This window comes from Dipteris shenzhenensis, chromosome 3 (genome assembly GCF_047967505.1).
Source record: "Dipteris shenzhenensis isolate YYH24624 ecotype China chromosome 3, Dip_SZ_1.0, whole genome shotgun sequence".
In the NCBI taxonomy this organism is placed as follows: Eukaryota; Viridiplantae; Streptophyta; class Polypodiopsida; order Gleicheniales; family Dipteridaceae; genus Dipteris; species Dipteris shenzhenensis.
Genome location: NC_141598.1, coordinates 60,824,733 through 60,843,008, shown reverse-complemented (window position 1 = coordinate 60,843,008; position 18,276 = coordinate 60,824,733). Strand labels below are relative to the sequence as shown.

At 41.5% G+C, this 18,276-nt stretch overlaps 1 protein-coding gene across 4 annotated transcripts; it reads right to left on the bottom strand.

The window, feature by feature from the left end:
- Window positions 1-12,856: 12,856 nt before the first annotated feature.
- On the bottom strand, window positions 12,857-17,703 carry LOC147904112 (uncharacterized). Of its 4 annotated transcripts, none has more exons than XM_087370641.1 (7): window positions 17,295-17,702; window positions 16,764-17,094; window positions 16,401-16,553; window positions 15,909-16,298; window positions 15,622-15,698; window positions 14,073-15,509; window positions 12,857-13,464 (listed from the first exon to the last, which is right to left on the bottom strand). In XM_087370641.1, exons 2-7 carry the CDS (start codon window positions 16,972-16,974, stop codon window positions 13,384-13,386), a joined length of 2,349 nt encoding a protein of 782 aa, XP_087226767.1. In that variant the 5' UTR covers window positions 16,975-17,094; window positions 17,295-17,702; the 3' UTR covers window positions 12,857-13,383. The 4 variants fall into 4 exon arrangements, with proteins under 4 accessions (XP_087226767.1, XP_087226772.1, XP_087226776.1 ...); XM_087370646.1 differs by having other exon boundaries at window positions 17,428-17,702; XM_087370650.1 differs by having other exon boundaries at window positions 15,622-15,695; window positions 16,764-17,703.
- Between the last annotated feature and the right edge of the window lie 573 nt (window positions 17,704-18,276).

Below are 18,276 nucleotides of genomic sequence, written 5' to 3'. Positions count from 1 at the left end.
CTGTACCGTGATGTGGTTTGGATTGCAGAAAGCACCATCCACATTTTAGCATGCCATGCAAGAGATCTTCGAAGAATATTTGATGGACTTCATGAGAATCTTTTTGGATGATATCAGTGTATTCAAGGAAAAAGAGAAGCATTTGCAACACATGAGACTCTATTTCCAACATTACCAAGAAGTGCCTTTCAGCCTCAACCCGATGAAGAGTGCATTCACGATCTATAGTGGTTGTTTGTGAGGCCATGTAATTAGTGCGGAGGGCATTACAATCAACCCCAAAAAGGTGGTAGTAATCATACAGGCACTTGCACCCGTCAATCCAAAAGAGTGCTCGTGCTTCTTGGGGAAAATTCAGTGGCATGGTTGGCACACATAGCTATACTGCTAAATGCACTAGTGTATGTGGAGCCTAAAACCTTTGTGTGGTCCGTAGAATGTGAGAAGGCTTATCGGTAGCTCAAGGTGCAACTTTCCCGAGAACCCATTTTGATTCCTCCCGATTGAGAAAAGATATTTCATGTAATCATCGATGTCTCTAACCAAGTGGTGGACAACTTATGGTGCAAGAGGATGAGGTCAGGTGGTTCTGACCAGTGTATTATGCTACCGCCATAGGCTATCCGACCATTGCAGTAGAGCGAAACTATTTGGTGCTGGAGTGAGAAGGTTTTGGGATTTTTTTCGTAAAGAAGTTCCAACACTATCTTCTGGGTCGACGCTTTGCATTCCACGTCGACCACTCCACATTATTGTATCTAGTGAGGCAACAAAATCTCACCAGTCGACTCGCATGCTAGATGTTGATCCTTCAGGAATTTCACTTCAACGTGGTACACTGACTGGGGTCGTAGCGTGTAGTATTGTGGACTACCTATCTTGCTTGGAATCGGGTGAGCTTATGACAGACATCGAGGATGAGTTGTCAGATGTGGAGCTCAATGCGGTCTTTATGGTAGCCCACTACGGAAGCTACTGTGGAGGAGGTGAGTCAGGCCACCTCCTGGTCTTGGTATGACAAATTGCTCTACTTCATGACTTCCAAATAGATGCTGAAGTACCTAACCAAAGATCAACAAAAGCATGGCATTGAGAAGCCACTGGTTTGAATTGGTGGTTGGGTAGCTTTAGCGAAGACACTTGAACATGCCTTGCTCTAATGTGTGCTACCCATGAGTAGGAAGCCGTGCTCATGGAGGCACACTTTCAAGTGGCAGGCGACCACTTTGCAGGACCTATCATGGCCAAAAAGCTTTTGAAGGCTGTCTCTAGTGGCCCACACTATAGAAAGATGCGCATAGATTTGCACCACAGTGCGATTTGTGTCAACGGCTTGATCAACCTTCAGATCGGGATCGCAAGCCTATGCACCCAGTGCTACCATTGGGGCCATTTTAGAAATGAGGGTTGGACTTCATGGGTCCTTTCAAGTCCATAGACATGTGGACCAATAATTGCTATGTGCTTGTGAGCCACATATTACTATACCAAATGGGTGGAAGCTTGGGCTCTGCGAGATAACACCGCATGTTCCACAACCAAGTGCCTATATAAGGACATCTTCTATTAGTTTGGCTGCCCCATTAAGTTGGTTAGTGAGACTGCGAGAAGCATTTTGTGGCTCAAATTGTGAAGGAGACTTTGTTTTATATGGTAATCCACAAAGAGTCATCATCATACTATCCACAAATGAATGGCTAGGCAGAGTCTTCTAACAAGCAATTTAAGTAGATCACCACTCTGCTGGTGAACAATCATTGCACTGATTGGGACAAGAAGCTACTATCTGCAATATGGGCATACCACACTTTGTTTAAAGTGGCCACGATCTAACCCCTTTCAATCTTGCATTAGGTATGGAGTCTATCACTCCTTTGGAGAGTGTGGTACCAAGCTTCCACATTTTGGTAGAAGACAAGCTACTTCCATAGGAGTCATTGGAATTCTGGCTTGATGTATTAGAATAGCTAGAGGAAGATGGAGAGCTATTACCTAACTCAAGTGGTTCAAGCACACAGGAAATGGAGAGTGGACTTCGCCTTGACAAAGAAATTCTTCAAGAAGGGGCAACTGGTGCTGATTTTCAATGGCCATATGGGACGGATGCCGGGCAAGCAAGGATGATTTTTTTCAAGTTAGTTTCGTTAAGAAGATAACTTTATATTGGCGTTGAAAGTTTGCATGCCCTGATAAAAATAGATGTTTGAAACATGTCACGATTTGAAACTTTTACGTTAAAAAAATAAAAGTTTCACCAAGATTTACATTTTTCCTTCAAAAGAAAATATATTAAAAAGTACTACATCCTACCAATATTGTGCTTCACTAACGTTTCTCAAGGTCTTGACTATGGTTAGGTAACTTGACTATATCTAAGACAGGTTCAACCTAAGCCTTAGGTTAGGTCAAACTAGCCTAATCGAACAAGGTTCTAATTGGATCCTAATTCGGTTACAACATTGTTAGGTTAGCTACTCTGGAACCTAGAAGCATATTCACACATATACTTTATTTAAGTAAGTCTTAAATGCCACTAGACTTTATTTAAGTCTATTCATACCAATTCACAAGTCTTAAATGCCACTAGACTCATTTTTCACCCTAATTTTGAAGCCAATATGTCATCCGAAATAGATTTGAATTTAACCCTATCTAAGGCCAGGTTTCACACACTAAAAGCCCAACTTTTGTAAGACATTTCTAGCCCATGGGCCATTAGCCCTATTTTTGGACATATCTCAAAGACTAATCAAATGCACTTGCTTTAGGTAGTATTTTGGAAAAAAATCAATATAACTTGATGAAACCATATTAGAGTTGAGCCCTATCTTCACCAGTTGGAAGCTCCAACTTGAGCTCTATCAGGCTCTGAAAATTATTTCTATATATTCTAGCCTTCCATGGAGATACAAGTTGACTTGGAAACAAGCCATTATCGATACATTGCCATCTATAGTGGCTAGAACTGTTGCAAAGAGTATTGCCTTGTTATTTTGGAAGGTCACCTACATTGTGTCAAAGCACCATAGAGCTGGGGTGTGAATTCTAGATCATTGTACATCATATCTAGCAGCTAATGCAACTTCTAAAGCAAGGAAAGTGATCATTTGACTTGATTCATGCCTATGTTTCATGCTATAGTTATAGCGCTATTACCAATTTTGGTAGCATGACTTTGAATGCTTTGCGATGCCCTGACATTAAGAAAATGCATGGTATATGTAGAGATATAAAAGATTAATTTTAGTTCAAATTGAATGCTTTGTTTGTGGATGCATTTGACCTTCTGTTGAAGATGATTACTTGCTGAGAATTGTGGACATCACATACCTCAGGCTAGGGCAAAAGCAAGAAAGTACATCTGCCTTTTCTAAGAACTGTTGCACTCATGAATGGTTTACCATAGGGATAGTATTCCTTGAAATTCCAAATGTAATGCTCAAAAGCCTTGACTCTTGTACAAGATGGTCAAGATGTTTATTGCATAATCAATGCAAAAATGGACGTGGTCATGCCAAGGTATTCTGAGAATGAAATGTGCGCCTTGTATTGGGCCAATCATGAAAGAAGAATGATCAATATGTTCATGAATATGAACCCTGAGTTTGCCAACAAGAGGATACACCTTCTCTTGATGATATTTGAAAGCACTAAGTGCCTCTTATGATTCACCTTTGTCTTAAATAAAAATACATAGACTTTGTGCTAATAGATAAGAAATAAAGCTGCCTATTGCACCGTCATTGAATAAGAAAAGTAATGAATGATCTCTTACCTGATTCCATTTTTTAAGTGAACTATAAGCTAATAAATCCTCATCCATACATGGAGCAGTCTTCATGTTGTGAGGTATAGATGTGTCTTCCTTGGAGCCTCTTTATCATTGTCAGCAATGGTAGCTTTTGGAAATTGTGGCCATGCTTAAAGCATCTACCTGGTAAGTCGAAGAGTTTGAAGACTTTCCCTGAGGATATTTTGAAGGTGGGGCATTGAATGCTCCTTGAAGCTTGAATCTTGGTTTTTGAAGGTGGGGCATTGGATGCTCCTTGATTCTTGATTCTTGATTTTTGAAGGTTGGGCATTGGATGCATAGATTCAAACAAACACGTTTGCATGCTTTAGCAAACGTTTACTAAAAGCACGCTTGCAAACCTGTTATTTCTTTGCGCATGCTTCACCTGCAAACACAGAGTGGATGAGGGTGATGAAGATTGTGAGGCAATGACACTTGAGCATGAGTGATGACCTGCAGCCTGCAAGCTTCAGTAGCCCTTACATGCACTTCGGTAGTACTTGTGCTTTTTTAATGAAAGTATTTGAATTTTGGTAGCTTGGAGTTGAAATTACTAAATGAATATATTAAAAATTGCAGCTCTATAAAGTTAAAATAGGTGGAGATGGATATTATCTTGGATTATTCCCCTCAATCCCAGATTACGTGTGCTTGCATATTTAGCCTCCAACTCTAAGTGAACCTGGTACTTGTTGGAGATGTCCTCAAATGGTGCCATGAGTAAAGCAGTGTAGAGAAGGAGAAGGTGTGGAGAAGCAGGCTTGAAGGAGCAGCATGCAGGAAGAGGGAGGGCGAGGAGGAGAAGGGATGGGGGAGGAAGGACCAGCAGTTGAAGAGGAGGGAAGGGGGGTGGACCAGTAGGTGTGGAGGGTGAGGAGGAGTAGGCGTGGAGGAGGAGGGAGGGAGGAGGGGGGGAGGAGGAGAAGGCATGGAAGAGGAGGGAGGGGGAGGGGAGGAGGAGCAGGCGTGGAGGAGGGAGGGAGGGGGAGGGGAGGAGGAGCAGGTGTGGAGGAGGGAGGGAGGGGGAGGAGGAGGAAGGGGGAGGAGGGAGTGAGGAGGGGCAAGAGGAGGAGGGGGGAGGGGGAGGAGGGAGAGAGGAGGGAGAGAGGAGGGGGAGGGAGGGAGGGAGTGTGGGGGTTAAAGGTCACTGTGCCTTTACCCCGATTACGTACAATACTCAAACACATATATAAATGAATGAAAAAGAAGATTAGGGTGTTCTGCACCCACCAAAACTTGTGTGGCTCTTTGTTTCTCTCTCTCCCTCTTTCGTTCTTGCTTCCGTTGAGAGCACTCTCAACTGGTATCAGAGCCCGGGTGATCTAGCTGAGCGTGCATGAATGCTTGAAGCTCAGCAGCTCTGTGGGAGGAAGGAGAAGCTCTGTGGGAAGCTTTATGGGTGACTTTACTTGCATCCGAGTGTGCAGAGACCTTGGAGGAACCTTTGGAAAATTCACTTTGGCTTTGTGAAGTGGTTTTGAGAGCCTGTTAAGTGTTTTTAAAGAAAAAGTCGTTTTTTGAGCTTTTTCCTGTTCTGTTCGATGATAGAGACTCCGTATTGACTTGTAAAGGCAATTATTGCTTGCTTTTGGTGTCCACTTCACTTTAAGAGCTTGGAAACACCTTCATTCTTGAATCTAGGATCATTTCATTGGATTTCTAACTCACTGTGTCAATTTCTCCGTTTTTCTGCCCGAGTGTTGGAACTCAAGTTTGGAGCAACCATTTGCAGATCTATCAGTTTCGGTGGATTTAGGAGGTCCTAAAACTTCTATGTTGCTCATCATTCACACTCCGGTGGAGTTTACAAACACCTGTGTTTCCAAAAACGTTTTTTAGCCCGTGTGTTGGACCCAATGATCGAGACCACAGTTTCCAAAACCATCTGTCCCATTGCGTTCCGAACGCCTAAAGACCCCTACCTATCAGTTCTTATGTGATTGGATGGAGGATTTTTAGAGTTATAGATCTCTATGTATTCGATTTTGTCTCTCTGTTATGCATTTTTCATTCTAAGGTTTTGAAACCTTAGATTTATGCCACATGATAGTGGATAAGTGTGGGCCTCTCATGTACCTCCTCCAATTTAGTTACCTTCACTCCCTGGTTGTTTGCTTAGAAATTATGGCATCAAAAAATGCAAATGTGAATGCTATTACAAGTGAGAAGCTTGGCAATAACAATTATCATGCGTGATAATGCAACTATTCAAACATGGGTGAAGAAGAATCACCAAGCCATTCATTATATATTTGATATTGAAAACTTTTTATATTAATATATAAGCATAGCTTCGATAAAAGCATCCTTGCGGGTAAGTTAAAGATGCGGTGGTCTAGCCCATTCTAGATTTTTGAGTATTGTAGTTCAGCTTCATTCTACTTGGCCGAGCTTCAAGGCTGAGTGTTACCGCTTCAAGTGAATGGTTTCCACTTGCAGAGGTACGATCATCATGAGGGGCACCTTAAATGTCCATTTCCTATGGGTAGGTGAGGTACTCATTTCATGGCTAGAAGTGGGAGCACAATGTCCAGTGGCAAGATTTTGTAGTCCATGGAATGATGGGCACTAAACTACTAGTAATATCTTGAGTTTGGTGACAACCCGCCATGCACATCAAAATCACTCCCAAGCATCACCTAAGTCCAGTTCTTCCTATTGTTTACCCACATTGCCTCACACTTGTGCTCCCCATTCTACTCTTTCATGCTCTTCTTCTCAGGTTTCTATTAATCTTGCCATGGGGACGAGAATTTTTTGAGCGAAATCTTCCGAGCGTCCGAGCGAAGGACAAAAAAAGCTTCCAACAATGCAAAAATATGGCAAAAATGGATCGGAAGAAAACATAATTTCACTTAGAAATATGCAAAGTATTATAGCAATGCCTATTTTATACAACATTGCTTCTCTTATGATGTTACCACATGCAACATTGCCTTTTTTTATCATCTTAAAAATGTATGTACTTGCATCCTTAGCAAGCTTGAGAAATTCAAAGACCTATGTAAATGACTACTCCACAATCATGAGTGCACATGCTATCTTGACGATTGTAGCCACTCTAAGAAACTTGAATAAGAATATAGATGACTACCTAGTGTGCAAACATTGTAAAGCAATCTAAAAACAAGGCAACAATAGTGGAGCATATGATGAAGCTAGTTAACATATACTACTTGACATAAGCGACCATTACTAATTGTACGTAAGAGCAACAACATGGTTTCTAGAAAAGTTGAGCTACTAACACTACACAATACCTTCTAAAGAGCAAGTTTTTCTCTGCTGAAGCAATTCACAATAAAAAGATATCATCAAAGAACAAAAGTCTACTTTATTCATTATTGAAAGTCTTGCATAGTTTTACATATACTTGCACACATTGATGTGAGAATGTCTATGTGACAACATTAGACACCAAATTGATTATACTAACAGCAACATGAGCATGCAAATATATTGGACACCAACTTTCGTCACATCTAGAATACATAATCACGATCATGGATGTTGATTGGACCTTTTTCCAAATAGTTAAATCAGTATCCATAGTTTCTTTAACTAGATTAGCTTTCCCCTTTTCCCTTGAGAGTCCTCTTGAAAGAACCTTGCAATGATGACATGACATCCATTCTTTTAATTGCCACGTAGAATAGATACTACTAGTAAACTTCCCAGGTAGGGCTTAATGAATTTGCTTGAACCCTTCTTTTGCTACTACGTTGTGACTCCCTAGTTAAGTTGGTTTTGATACCAATCATGACTTCTAGATGAAGACGATAGAAAATTCAAAAAAATCTCTTATGTAGCGATATTGGAAGGTAGATGTTCAACGAATTTAAGGCTAGGGTGGAGGATCAATGTGTGGAAGCTAGAGTGCACAAGATAAGACAAGGGGGCATGAGGTGCCGTAAGCACTACCCTTTTCATAACTATGAGAGTAGAACTTGAATCCTTAAGGAGAATGTGAGAGAAACACAAATAATTCCATTACCATTGCCTTAAGGACAATGCAATAATAAGACAAAAGTTAATTCCACAAAATCCTAGACACCAAGAGGCATGTTTCAGATGAGAATTGTTAAACAATGTAAAAGCTTGCTATAAAGCCAAGGCTATTTTAGACTTCCTAAGTACTGGGTACCTTGCACACTTCTTTCTGCCTATAAGTTTGGATAACCACACATGTAGTACAAAATTGACCTATGTTTTCATGTATTAAGGCCCAACTTAAACAAACATGTTGTTGTTGATCATAGTGTTCTTATGAAGCACAAAAAAGGAGAAGAATTGCAGTTCATTAGAGTTTTTCTTTTATCATGGATTTATCTTCTGGAAAAGGAAATTAACTTAGTTATTGGCTTGAAATTGTGTGCATTTAACTAGCCTACTAAAATCCTTTTAAGTCCCCTTTATGGTGAAACCAAGAGAAGATTGTACATGTTGTGGAGGCAATGGAAACTATAGCGTTCAAGTCATTAGAGTGAAAGGGAATCTCTAAAATGTGGTTGTAAATGGCCTCAAGAAAAAAGAAACACTTGATTTTGTGCCCGCCTTTGTGAAGTTTGTGATTTTACCACTTTTGTGCTTGTTGTCTTGTAGGTTGTGCTATTGGTTGGAGGTCTTTTATTTCCATGGGATTATCAACCATGAAGATGAGTGTTACTCTTGTGGAATACCTATGTTTCTACATGCTAGAGATTAAAGTTAGTATATGAGAAACTGTGGTACCATGATCCTAACTTGTTACATATTCACAAGCTATGAAAATGATGAAAGCTATATGAGACATGATATCTTCATGATCATTGTTCAATACATGATGAAAGGTTTCCCCTAATCCTACTCTGCTTGTCTTGTGGTATCCCTTTGATGAAGAAATCAAATCATTCTCAAAATGTATTTATGTGTGGTTGAGAAAAGTGGTAGTTAATATTGTAAATGCTTCGTCCAAGCATGATTTTAACTAATGCTCATATTCAAAAGGGTCAATATTGCTTCGTCAAGACATGCAACAAGCTTATTAAGTAATCCCGTGAACCAAATCACCATACAATCAAATTTGCAAATTAAATAGTAATGTCATGGTCATGGATAATCCAAATGGGGCTCTTGATCAATGCTTCACTAGTCAACACAATGCTTATGGTGAGGAAAAGTAATTTATAATAACCCTAATTCATTAAAAGACAGATATAATGTAAACCATTTTTCACAATAAGACAATCTACACATTTAGTCCTAATATCATATTCACTACCTTCCAATGATGCTTACATGAACATTATAAATTACCCCAGTAGACCAACTATATATATAACATATGATGAGTATTATGGTTATTTCCATTAGACAAACTAATCTACATCCATCATGCTTCTTGTCATTTGTCATTAGACAAACTAGTCTACTACCATCTTATATGTACAAGGTTGGATCATTGAATGGATCAATTCGTGCCTTGTGTAGGTTGTGCTTAATCTCTATGGGTATCCTCGTTGGCTTTGCATCGTGTCAATTGCATGGCTTCGACATGAACCTTGCTTTTTATGTTTGGTTTAAGGATATATCATCCACTCCTAGTCAAAATGTACTACGAGTCACAAAGATCTCTCTACGGAAGCTGCTTGCAAAAGATTGATTCAAAGCTCTAACAACTATTTTTAATAGCAATAATGTCATCAACTTAGGGTGCTATGATGACTGTTAGGATCCTCATGCCATTTTTCGCCTCAATTCAATGACTCTTTGTGCTTTGAAGTGTTACTATAATGCTCACATGTTGCCTAATTTACGGCCATAAATAGCCTCTATTGCTCACATGATGCAAGCAAAGTCTTGAAAGGCCTTCCACTTGGAACCTTGTGGTTGCCACACCAACTCTTTCTTTATATATGTCCTTCAAAAAAACCACTTCATATTTGTTTCATGGACATGGAAACTTATAATGGTCTACACAAAATAGAAGCAAGCAAAGAGCCCTCGTAATAAAAATGAAGCAAGCATATAGCATTCATTTGTGTGCTTACTTGCCAATGAGTAAGTCTTTCACAACCACTCCTATCTTGTATATGCCTATTGTTGATTTATTAGTCCTTAGTTTGACTTTGTAGACCCATTTGTAAACACATTAGGAAAAAAGGGAGCTCATTTTGGGGCCTTTTAGAAGAGAGAGAAAATAGGCTCTCAACCAATCAGGAGTGGGCCAACGTAACGTTGAAAATTCAACAAAAGAAGATGAAAATAAGAAAAAGAAATAGTACTATATGTTCGTAGAAGCATGTCACATTAATGAGGTGATCTGATTTGAATCTTTAAAAAATTTATTATCTGTGCAGAATTTGGTGATTCTGACACTGCAGACGCGTCCGGAACAGCCCAAAACCCCAAGAACGGCACTGGAAACGCTGGAATCGGACATTCGGAGGCCCGAAAACGGCCAAAAAAGGCCGAAAAACGCGATTTGCAGCAAAATTCGATTTGGCACTTTTAAGAACGGTCCAAAACCCCAAGAACGGCACTGGAAACGCTGGAATCGGACATCTGGAGGCCCGGAAACGGCCAAAACAGGCCGAAAAACGCGATTTGCAGCAAAATGCGATTTGGCACTTTTGAAATTATCTTTGGATAGTGTTCATTGCTTGGTTCCAATGCTTTCTCATGGACTAGCAAGAAGCAACCCGCAATGGCACTATCCTTTACTAAGGCTTTAATACAAATAAGCTTGCTTTTCTACTTGTGAGGTAGTTTGGTTAAGGTTGATTCTTGTGGGCATGGGAGCTTAGATAAACATAGGTACATTTTTGAGATGCGACAATAAAAGTTGCATGGTTAGAGCTAGGGACCCTATCATGTTCATAGAGATCTAGTATCATTATGTGCAAGTAGCTGATGAAGGATGAGATTGTTGACTTATTGTCCCACAAAGAAAACCTGCATCGATTTCTTCACCAAGGAGGAGCAACTCTCTCAACTCTTCATTGACTTGCCATTGGACCAAGGATGTACTTCGTGTTTGGGTGAACATTGAGGGGGCATGTTAGTATACTCAATGCCCACCTCTCAACATGTGTCGAACATTGATGTATAGACCCATTATGAGGAGAATCTGTTGGCGCATGTATCTTTGTTAGGAATTCTAGTTTCAAAAGTGCCAAATCGCATTTTGCTGCAAATCGCGTTTTTCGGCCTTTTTTGGCCGTTTTCGGACCTCCGGATGTCCGATTCCAGCGTTTCCAGTGCCGTTCTTGGGGTTTTGGGCCGTTCCGGACGCGTCTGCGATGTCAGAATCACCAAATTCTGCACAGAAAAGTGTTGCTCTTATATGAACATTGAATGTAAAGCATGTGAAAGAATATATTTATTCCTTTTCACACTGACATTTCTCATGCAAGTATCCATATTTTCTTGCTTTTGTAGAGAGAGAAAAGAGAAAATAGTGAATTTCTTACAGGCCCCAAAATGAGCTCCCTTTTTTCCTAATGATCATGTTCTTTTTCTTAGGAAGATTCAGCAAATCCAAAACATTGTGCTCATACCATCAATCTCTTCACCCAATGTCTGAGCTACAACTAGAACGTTAGTAGATTCTCAAATGGCATGAATAATAGTCCACTAACCATTGTGACTCGACAACCTAGATGACACGACCTTTGATGAAGTAATTAGCACTTGAAAGTTCTTTGGCTGTTACTTCATCTAGGATTTGTTGTAATTGCTTATCTACCACTTCTAAGCCACATCATGTTCTTGCCTTTACAACTTGGCACACTGTGTGTCTCTACATGTAAACATTACTTTTATATTTGCATCGTACACACATTACAACCTAAGACAAGCAAAGCATCCACAAAATTAGGATCAACAACTATAAGGTACTCAATGACATTAAATCATGAGTAGATCCACAAGTTTGATCTAATGAAAACATATATATTAATAGGAGTACTATATGCGTAAAATGTGCTTTGAAGTTCCCCACTTTGGATTGGATCCTACATTCAAGGATCCTAAACAAACCCAAAGCCGAAATTCCAAAGGCATGACAACTGCAACATAAGCCAAAGGAGAGTTTCTTCACTACTAAATTACTACCCTTTTTGAGAAGTAATAGGATTAATTACTAAATAGAGAGGTAAAGACACTCTTGTGCAAAGATGAGAGAACCTACAAAATTAGCAAGTCGCATTTTAGAGATATTTAAGTCAATGTGAGGCATTCATATTTCATATGATATTCAACAAGGCACTCAAGCTGTATCAAGGATATCTACTTCTAAACCTAAAGAAATTTAGTGCTAGGATCCAAGCAAATACAATAGCTTCCACTAGTTATACATATACCTAGATGAATCCAAGAACATTCCCAAACTCATCCTCTAAAAACACAACATAGTGCAGTTTCAATCTCATGATAGTCACTCATAAGGTTGAAAACCATAAACTCCATCACGCATAGCAAGGACTACCTACTATGACATCCCCACCGACATCATCATTAGTGCCCAACAGTGGGTGTAGACCATAATAAAAAAATGCTCTCACACATACTTGAGCATCCATTTATACAAAATCTTCATACTGAGTTTCTGTCAGCACTCCAAAGGTGAAGGGAGACTCAGCCATGACAAAGGCTAGCACTAAAGGATAAGGCTAATCAAAAAGTAGTGTCCAAAATCTCTTCATTCAAGCTACAACTGCTTGTGAAGTCTAAACAATTTCATTTTAGTCTCTCCCAAACGAGCATCTAAATCTATTTAAATTTACTGGTTACACAATTAAATTCACAAAACCAAAGGAATTTGGATCTTTGTACTTCAAAACTTGAAAGTCAAACTTGATTAAGTTTATGAAGAAGGATTGGATAAGTCTTAGAAGAGATCAATCATTGCATAAACTCGAATTCATGAGTAGAACGGGTGGTAGCACACTTTAAAAACAACACAATTAACAGAGAGACTCTTAGCTCTTTTTTGCACCAATTTGCATTCCCAATTGCCAAACCGCATATCCCGTGCAAATTGACCCTTATGATCAACGTGAACAGAGAAATCTGATTCTGAAAAATTGAGCAATACACAATGGAGGGTTTCTCAGTCAATACTTGTCATAAAAGTTGGACGTTAAATTTTTTTTGAAATTCATATTAAGGTTGAACCTGTTAGCAGGGAAGAGTTAGTCCTAAGAAGCCTGTGAGAAAAGCAGTACAGACAATCTCCCTTTTTCAATCCTACAAAATAAACAGTGATGATAATCCACAATCTGTGTGATGATTCTGCACAGAACAACGGAAGTGCTAGATTTTCTAACCTGTGTCTTCCGCTGGATACATCTCACCCACATGGGTTTTTGTCGAGGCCATCACGAGTTACAGTGATGGAGCACTGACATTACACCAAAGGTGCAATAACATATTCTACAAATTCTCCACAACCCCAAAAAGGGGCTCTAATACAAGCTAGGATACAACAGACCAATGCCACCAGGTTACACCAAACCCAAGAATGACTGCACAATCTTTATCTCAGCGCATGGTACGGCATTTTAGCTTTTTCACTCTCAAATCCTTTGTAGAGGCAGTTCAGGCTGGTTTCACTTCACATACATGTTATCCAATGCATAACCATCAGCTGCTGCCAGCTCAGCCTCTGGAAGGCCCAAAGCCTCTTGTTGCTGTTACACATGCACAAGCCACCACAAACAAGAAATTAAAGTGACTATTAGCAAACTGCATGCCAGATTAAAATGTTGTAAAAGAGAAGGGCACCCCCCATTTTAGGAGCAAGGAGACATATACCTTATACGAGAATAGAGCCACTCTAAATACTAAAAATGGAACAAAAATCGGAAATGGTGGAACAGGAAAGGATAGAGGAGGGAGAATGCAAAGAGAAGAAAAAAATTGAGATCAGTGTGAAAAGTTACTTAGTAAGAACTAGCAGTTATGCTATCTTGAGAAAGGGCTCCATGCACCAAGGACTACCATTTTTCCACTTTTCTCACCGAATGTGCCATTTTCACAGTGTGAACAGTGCAAAACATTCCGGGCAGAGATAAGTCGAGTATTTTCACAGTGTGAACAGTGCAAAAGATTTAATGATAGTGTGAACAATGCTAAGGTTCCAGGCAGAGATAAGTCAAGAGTATTTAAATAGGGGTGGGTGGGTGCACAGTCTGAACTCAATTGTCAACTAAACCAGATTACGTTGAGACAAAACTCCTTAAAAGAAAACTACCCTGCATGAAAGTCATCCTGAAAAGAAAGAGCGAAGGGTACTGACCTGTCTTAATAAGATGTTCAATAAATCATCGGACAAAGGTACTGGGAGCAAGCCATGCTCAGCCTTTGATGCCATCAATAAACCAAAACTGCCTTCCTTCACTTTTGCATCACTATCTGCTGTTGATAGCTCGCTTTGCGATGAAAAATTACCCACACAAGCCTTCAAACGTCCACTCTCAATACCCAAATCCCCTTGAAACCCTGGGCTGAAACTGGGAGCTCGTAACTGCTCATGCTCTTGTCCACTGGCCAAATTTAAGATTTGACTAACTGAAGAGGTTTGGCTATACCTTGGACTAAGAACAGGGCTACCAGCTAGGCCAAGCTCCTGGCTGAAGCCAAAGCCTTGCCAACCTGCCCGATTTCTGTGTCCTATGTTAAGCGCTGGTCCATGTTTCATCCCAGAAAGTGAGGTAAAGTTTGAGCCAAAACTACCCAAAGTTTGAGGTGAACCTTCGCTCACAGGACCAAGAGAAGACCCAATGTTCTTCATTCTGGTAGCGCTATCCATTCCAGTTGAAGCCAAGGGAGAAGAAACACCCATTGGACTTGAAACAGAAAGGTTGGTGTTCCCCATATTGGATATCTGAATGCCCTTATTATCTGGGCAAGAAATTCTTCCAAGGGACCCTAGTACATTTGACGAGGAGCCAGTAACAAGGGTAGGTCCTGACCGCCCAGAACCAGTATTTTGGACGGAAACCCCAGTGCCAATAGCAGCATTCCCATTGTTAACATTAGACAGTGAGCTAGCCCAAGCTCCTGTTTCAGTCAAGAGCCCCTGCTGCCCCAAATTTCCACCTCCATTTGTCAGATGTCCACCTGCCTGGTGCTGTAGAACCTGCATCATTAAGGCACTATTGTTGGCATTGACTTGCAGATTGCTACTTACCCCCAGTCTCCTAATACCCCCTAAACCAGCAGTAGCAGCAAGCTGCTTCTGCTGCTGTTGCTGTTGCTGTTGCTGTGGCTGTTGTAAAGCGGACAATGCAGTCGTTCCATTGTCAAGGGACCCTACCATCTGCCCATATGCTGCTAACTGTTGTGATGACTGAGCAAGCTGTTTCAAATCTGAGGGGCCAGCCTGGAGGTTCACTTGATTACTTACCAAGGGTTGGCCAAAGGAGGGCCTTGCAAGAGCACCGCTATTAGCACCTTGAAGTGCAGCAATTTGCAGTAATAATGGGTCGACGCCTGCTATTCCTAAGTTGTTAGTTTGGCCCATCCTACCCAGAAGGCCTGCCTGTAATGTGGACATAAAAGCCTGAGGTGACAGCTGGCCAGTTGCCGCAAGAGAGCGCAAATCACCCAGGCCTCCAAGCCCACTTGCACTAACGGCACCAAAATTGGAATCCGGCGACCCTGCAAATGAAGAGTTTAGGCAACCTGGCTGATGGGCTACACCACTGATTCTTTTCAAATAGAGACGATACTTCTGCAGAGCCCAACACAAGACATGAAAGTCAGACATGCAAACTTTACTCTCGATCTAAAATGTTTCTAGCTGTCAAAAAACTAAAAAAGAAAATTATCTGATAAGCCTCCACCTGTAAGTGGCTGGCAACATTTTCCCTGGTCAGCCCTTGGACATTCATCAGCTCAAGAATACGCTTTGGAACAGCTTCTGGATGGACATTGGAAAGCTCAAATTAGAAAAAAATAAATAATTGCCTAGAGTGTTGCAAAAGAGGTGACTCCTGCTCTGCAATTCACAATCCTCGTAACACATGTGAAGAGATTGGAGAGAGAGAGAGAGAGAGGGATGGGGTGGTCGTGGCATTTGTTTGTGTGTGTGTGTGTGTGTGGGGGGGGGGGGGGGGTTGTTAATACTCACTATCTATTCCTAATTGGTTCACAGCAGCTACAAATTGCTGATGCAAATCCACAGACCAGACAACTCGTGGCTTCTTTGTTGTTGAAGGATCATCATTTTCCAGGTCAGCATCCTCCTCTTCTTCCTTGATCTCCTTTCTCTTTTTAGATTGCTTCCACACTCCGTCAGGCCCCTCATTTGCAGAGGTAGTGTAATCACTCTCATCAGCAGCTCGCTTATGCTTATCATCTTCGTGGCTTGCTGCTTGTCCTGAAATCCTCCACTTCTTTCGCACCACATGCTGCCAGATATTCCTAAGCTCCTCAATTCTAACGGGCTTCAATAAGTAATCACACGCACCATGTCTAATGCCTTTCATGACAGCACTCGTCTCCCCATTTGCGGACATCACTGCAACAAAGACGCCCTTTGTCCATGTTAATGTGGCTAAGCATGAACTTTGCCAATACACACACGATTCATATAGGGACAATAAAGAAATGCCCGACTTACTTATGACTGGAAGATCCATCTCAAGGCCTACAAGTTCAAGAAGCTTAAAACCGTCCATGTCAGGCATGTAGACATCACTGATGACCAAATCGAAGTCGTCTCTGTTTTCTCTCAGCATCTCAAGGGCAGCAGTTGCATTCCCACAAGTAGTAACTGCACAAAAGCACAATTATCGTTCAGATGTCTTTCAGCCTGATCGTCAAATCCTTCAAGTACACAGGGCAAGCATTCTTATCCCACACCGAGATTGCATATTTCTGGCGTAGAACAAACCATGGGAGCAAACACATTTGTGACACAATCAAACTTCGGCATGTTGCCACCTCGGCCTCGAGAAAAAAAGGTTGCACAAAGGAGACGAACCTCTATATTTGCATCGGCGCAGCATTCTGTCAAGAATCAACAGACAGATGGGGTCATCGTCAACCACCAAAACCCGTAGACCCGCAGGAAACGGATCGCTGATGCCGTTCTCTAGTTTGACACGTCCATGGCTACATGTGATCGAGTTAGAAGCCGAAGGTGTCAAGGGCTGGGTGGTCGCCATAGCCAACTCCGCGTCCACCCCTCCCATTTTCAGGGCTGAGTTACCTTCGGCGTTTGCACCGACTAATATAGAAGCTGAAAGGGTGTAAGCTCCGTAAAAGAACGGTTTGCGGCCTTTGATGTTCCCAGACTGCTCCCATAGCCGGATCTAACGAAGGAGAGATGCTTCCGTTAAACGAACAGACACGTTAACCGGGGAATCGGAATCAACAGAGCTAACTTCCAGCTGGAATAGGAGGAGAGAGAGAAGTTATGCAGAGAAGCGAAGAGGCATGGAGGCCGACATTTTAGGTCGCTACTATGCGTAGGTACATCAAGGTAAAAAGGCAATTGTGGAAGCATGCTCACAGGGCGGAAAATGGTACAAGGTGCTGCGAGAGCTGTAGGACTGCAAACAGTTTAGGGATGAAGAGAATCCTGTTGCTGCTCCAGAACGAGATCATGGCAGCCGAATTGAGCTACACTGAAAAGCTGATCAAACCTGAGTGGGTGAAAAGTTCAGCCGCAATTCGGCGCAGAGAGGGATTTATATGCAGCCAGCGTCCTGAACTGGCGGATGAGCAATCTCCAATGATCCTGGGCTCCAAAAAATGAGAGGTGAAATGTTGTATGGGAAGAGAGGAAGAATGGAGGTAGAGGAAATGAAAGGCTTCGAACGGAGAAGAGGAAGAAGAAGATGATGATGATGAAGAAAAAGAAAAGAAGCAAAGAACAAGAAAAGGTGAAAGGGAGGATGATAATGATGAAAAAGACGAGTCTTTTCTCTTCTTTCCCCTCCATTATCAAAAACGCTTTTCAACCCAAGTGAGTGCGTGCGTGCGTGCGTGCGTGTGTGTGCGTGTGTGTGTGCCCCCCAAAAAATTTGAGTGTGAGAGAGAGACAGATCTCGCACACGTTTGTTGCCGGAATTATGGGCACATGGCTACCACAAGTTGGCCAAACCTTCTCTGGAAAAAAAAAAAACACTCGATGCGCATCCGGCAAATAGGCAATTTCTTTTAGTGCGGGTTTGAGTTGAGTAGCAAGTATTTGATTGGATGTTGGATGAGTGCTAGCTAGCCTTTAAGCCTTCCGCCGAATACAAAGGAAATATGGCTCATGTGCCCAGTGTGTGTGTGTGTGTGTGTGTGTGTGTGTGTGAGAGAGAGAGAGAGAGAGAGATTCCTCGAGGGTGTGTGCACGCGCTCAGAAGGCATACCCAACTTGCACAACGAAAAAAGCTCATCATGGCAAGTTTGTTGCTTCCTCCTCTCCAAAGGCTTTCCTAGCTCTTGCAAAGGTTACCATTCCCTTAAAAAGCCCCAAATGCTCCGTATTGCCTTTTCTCCGC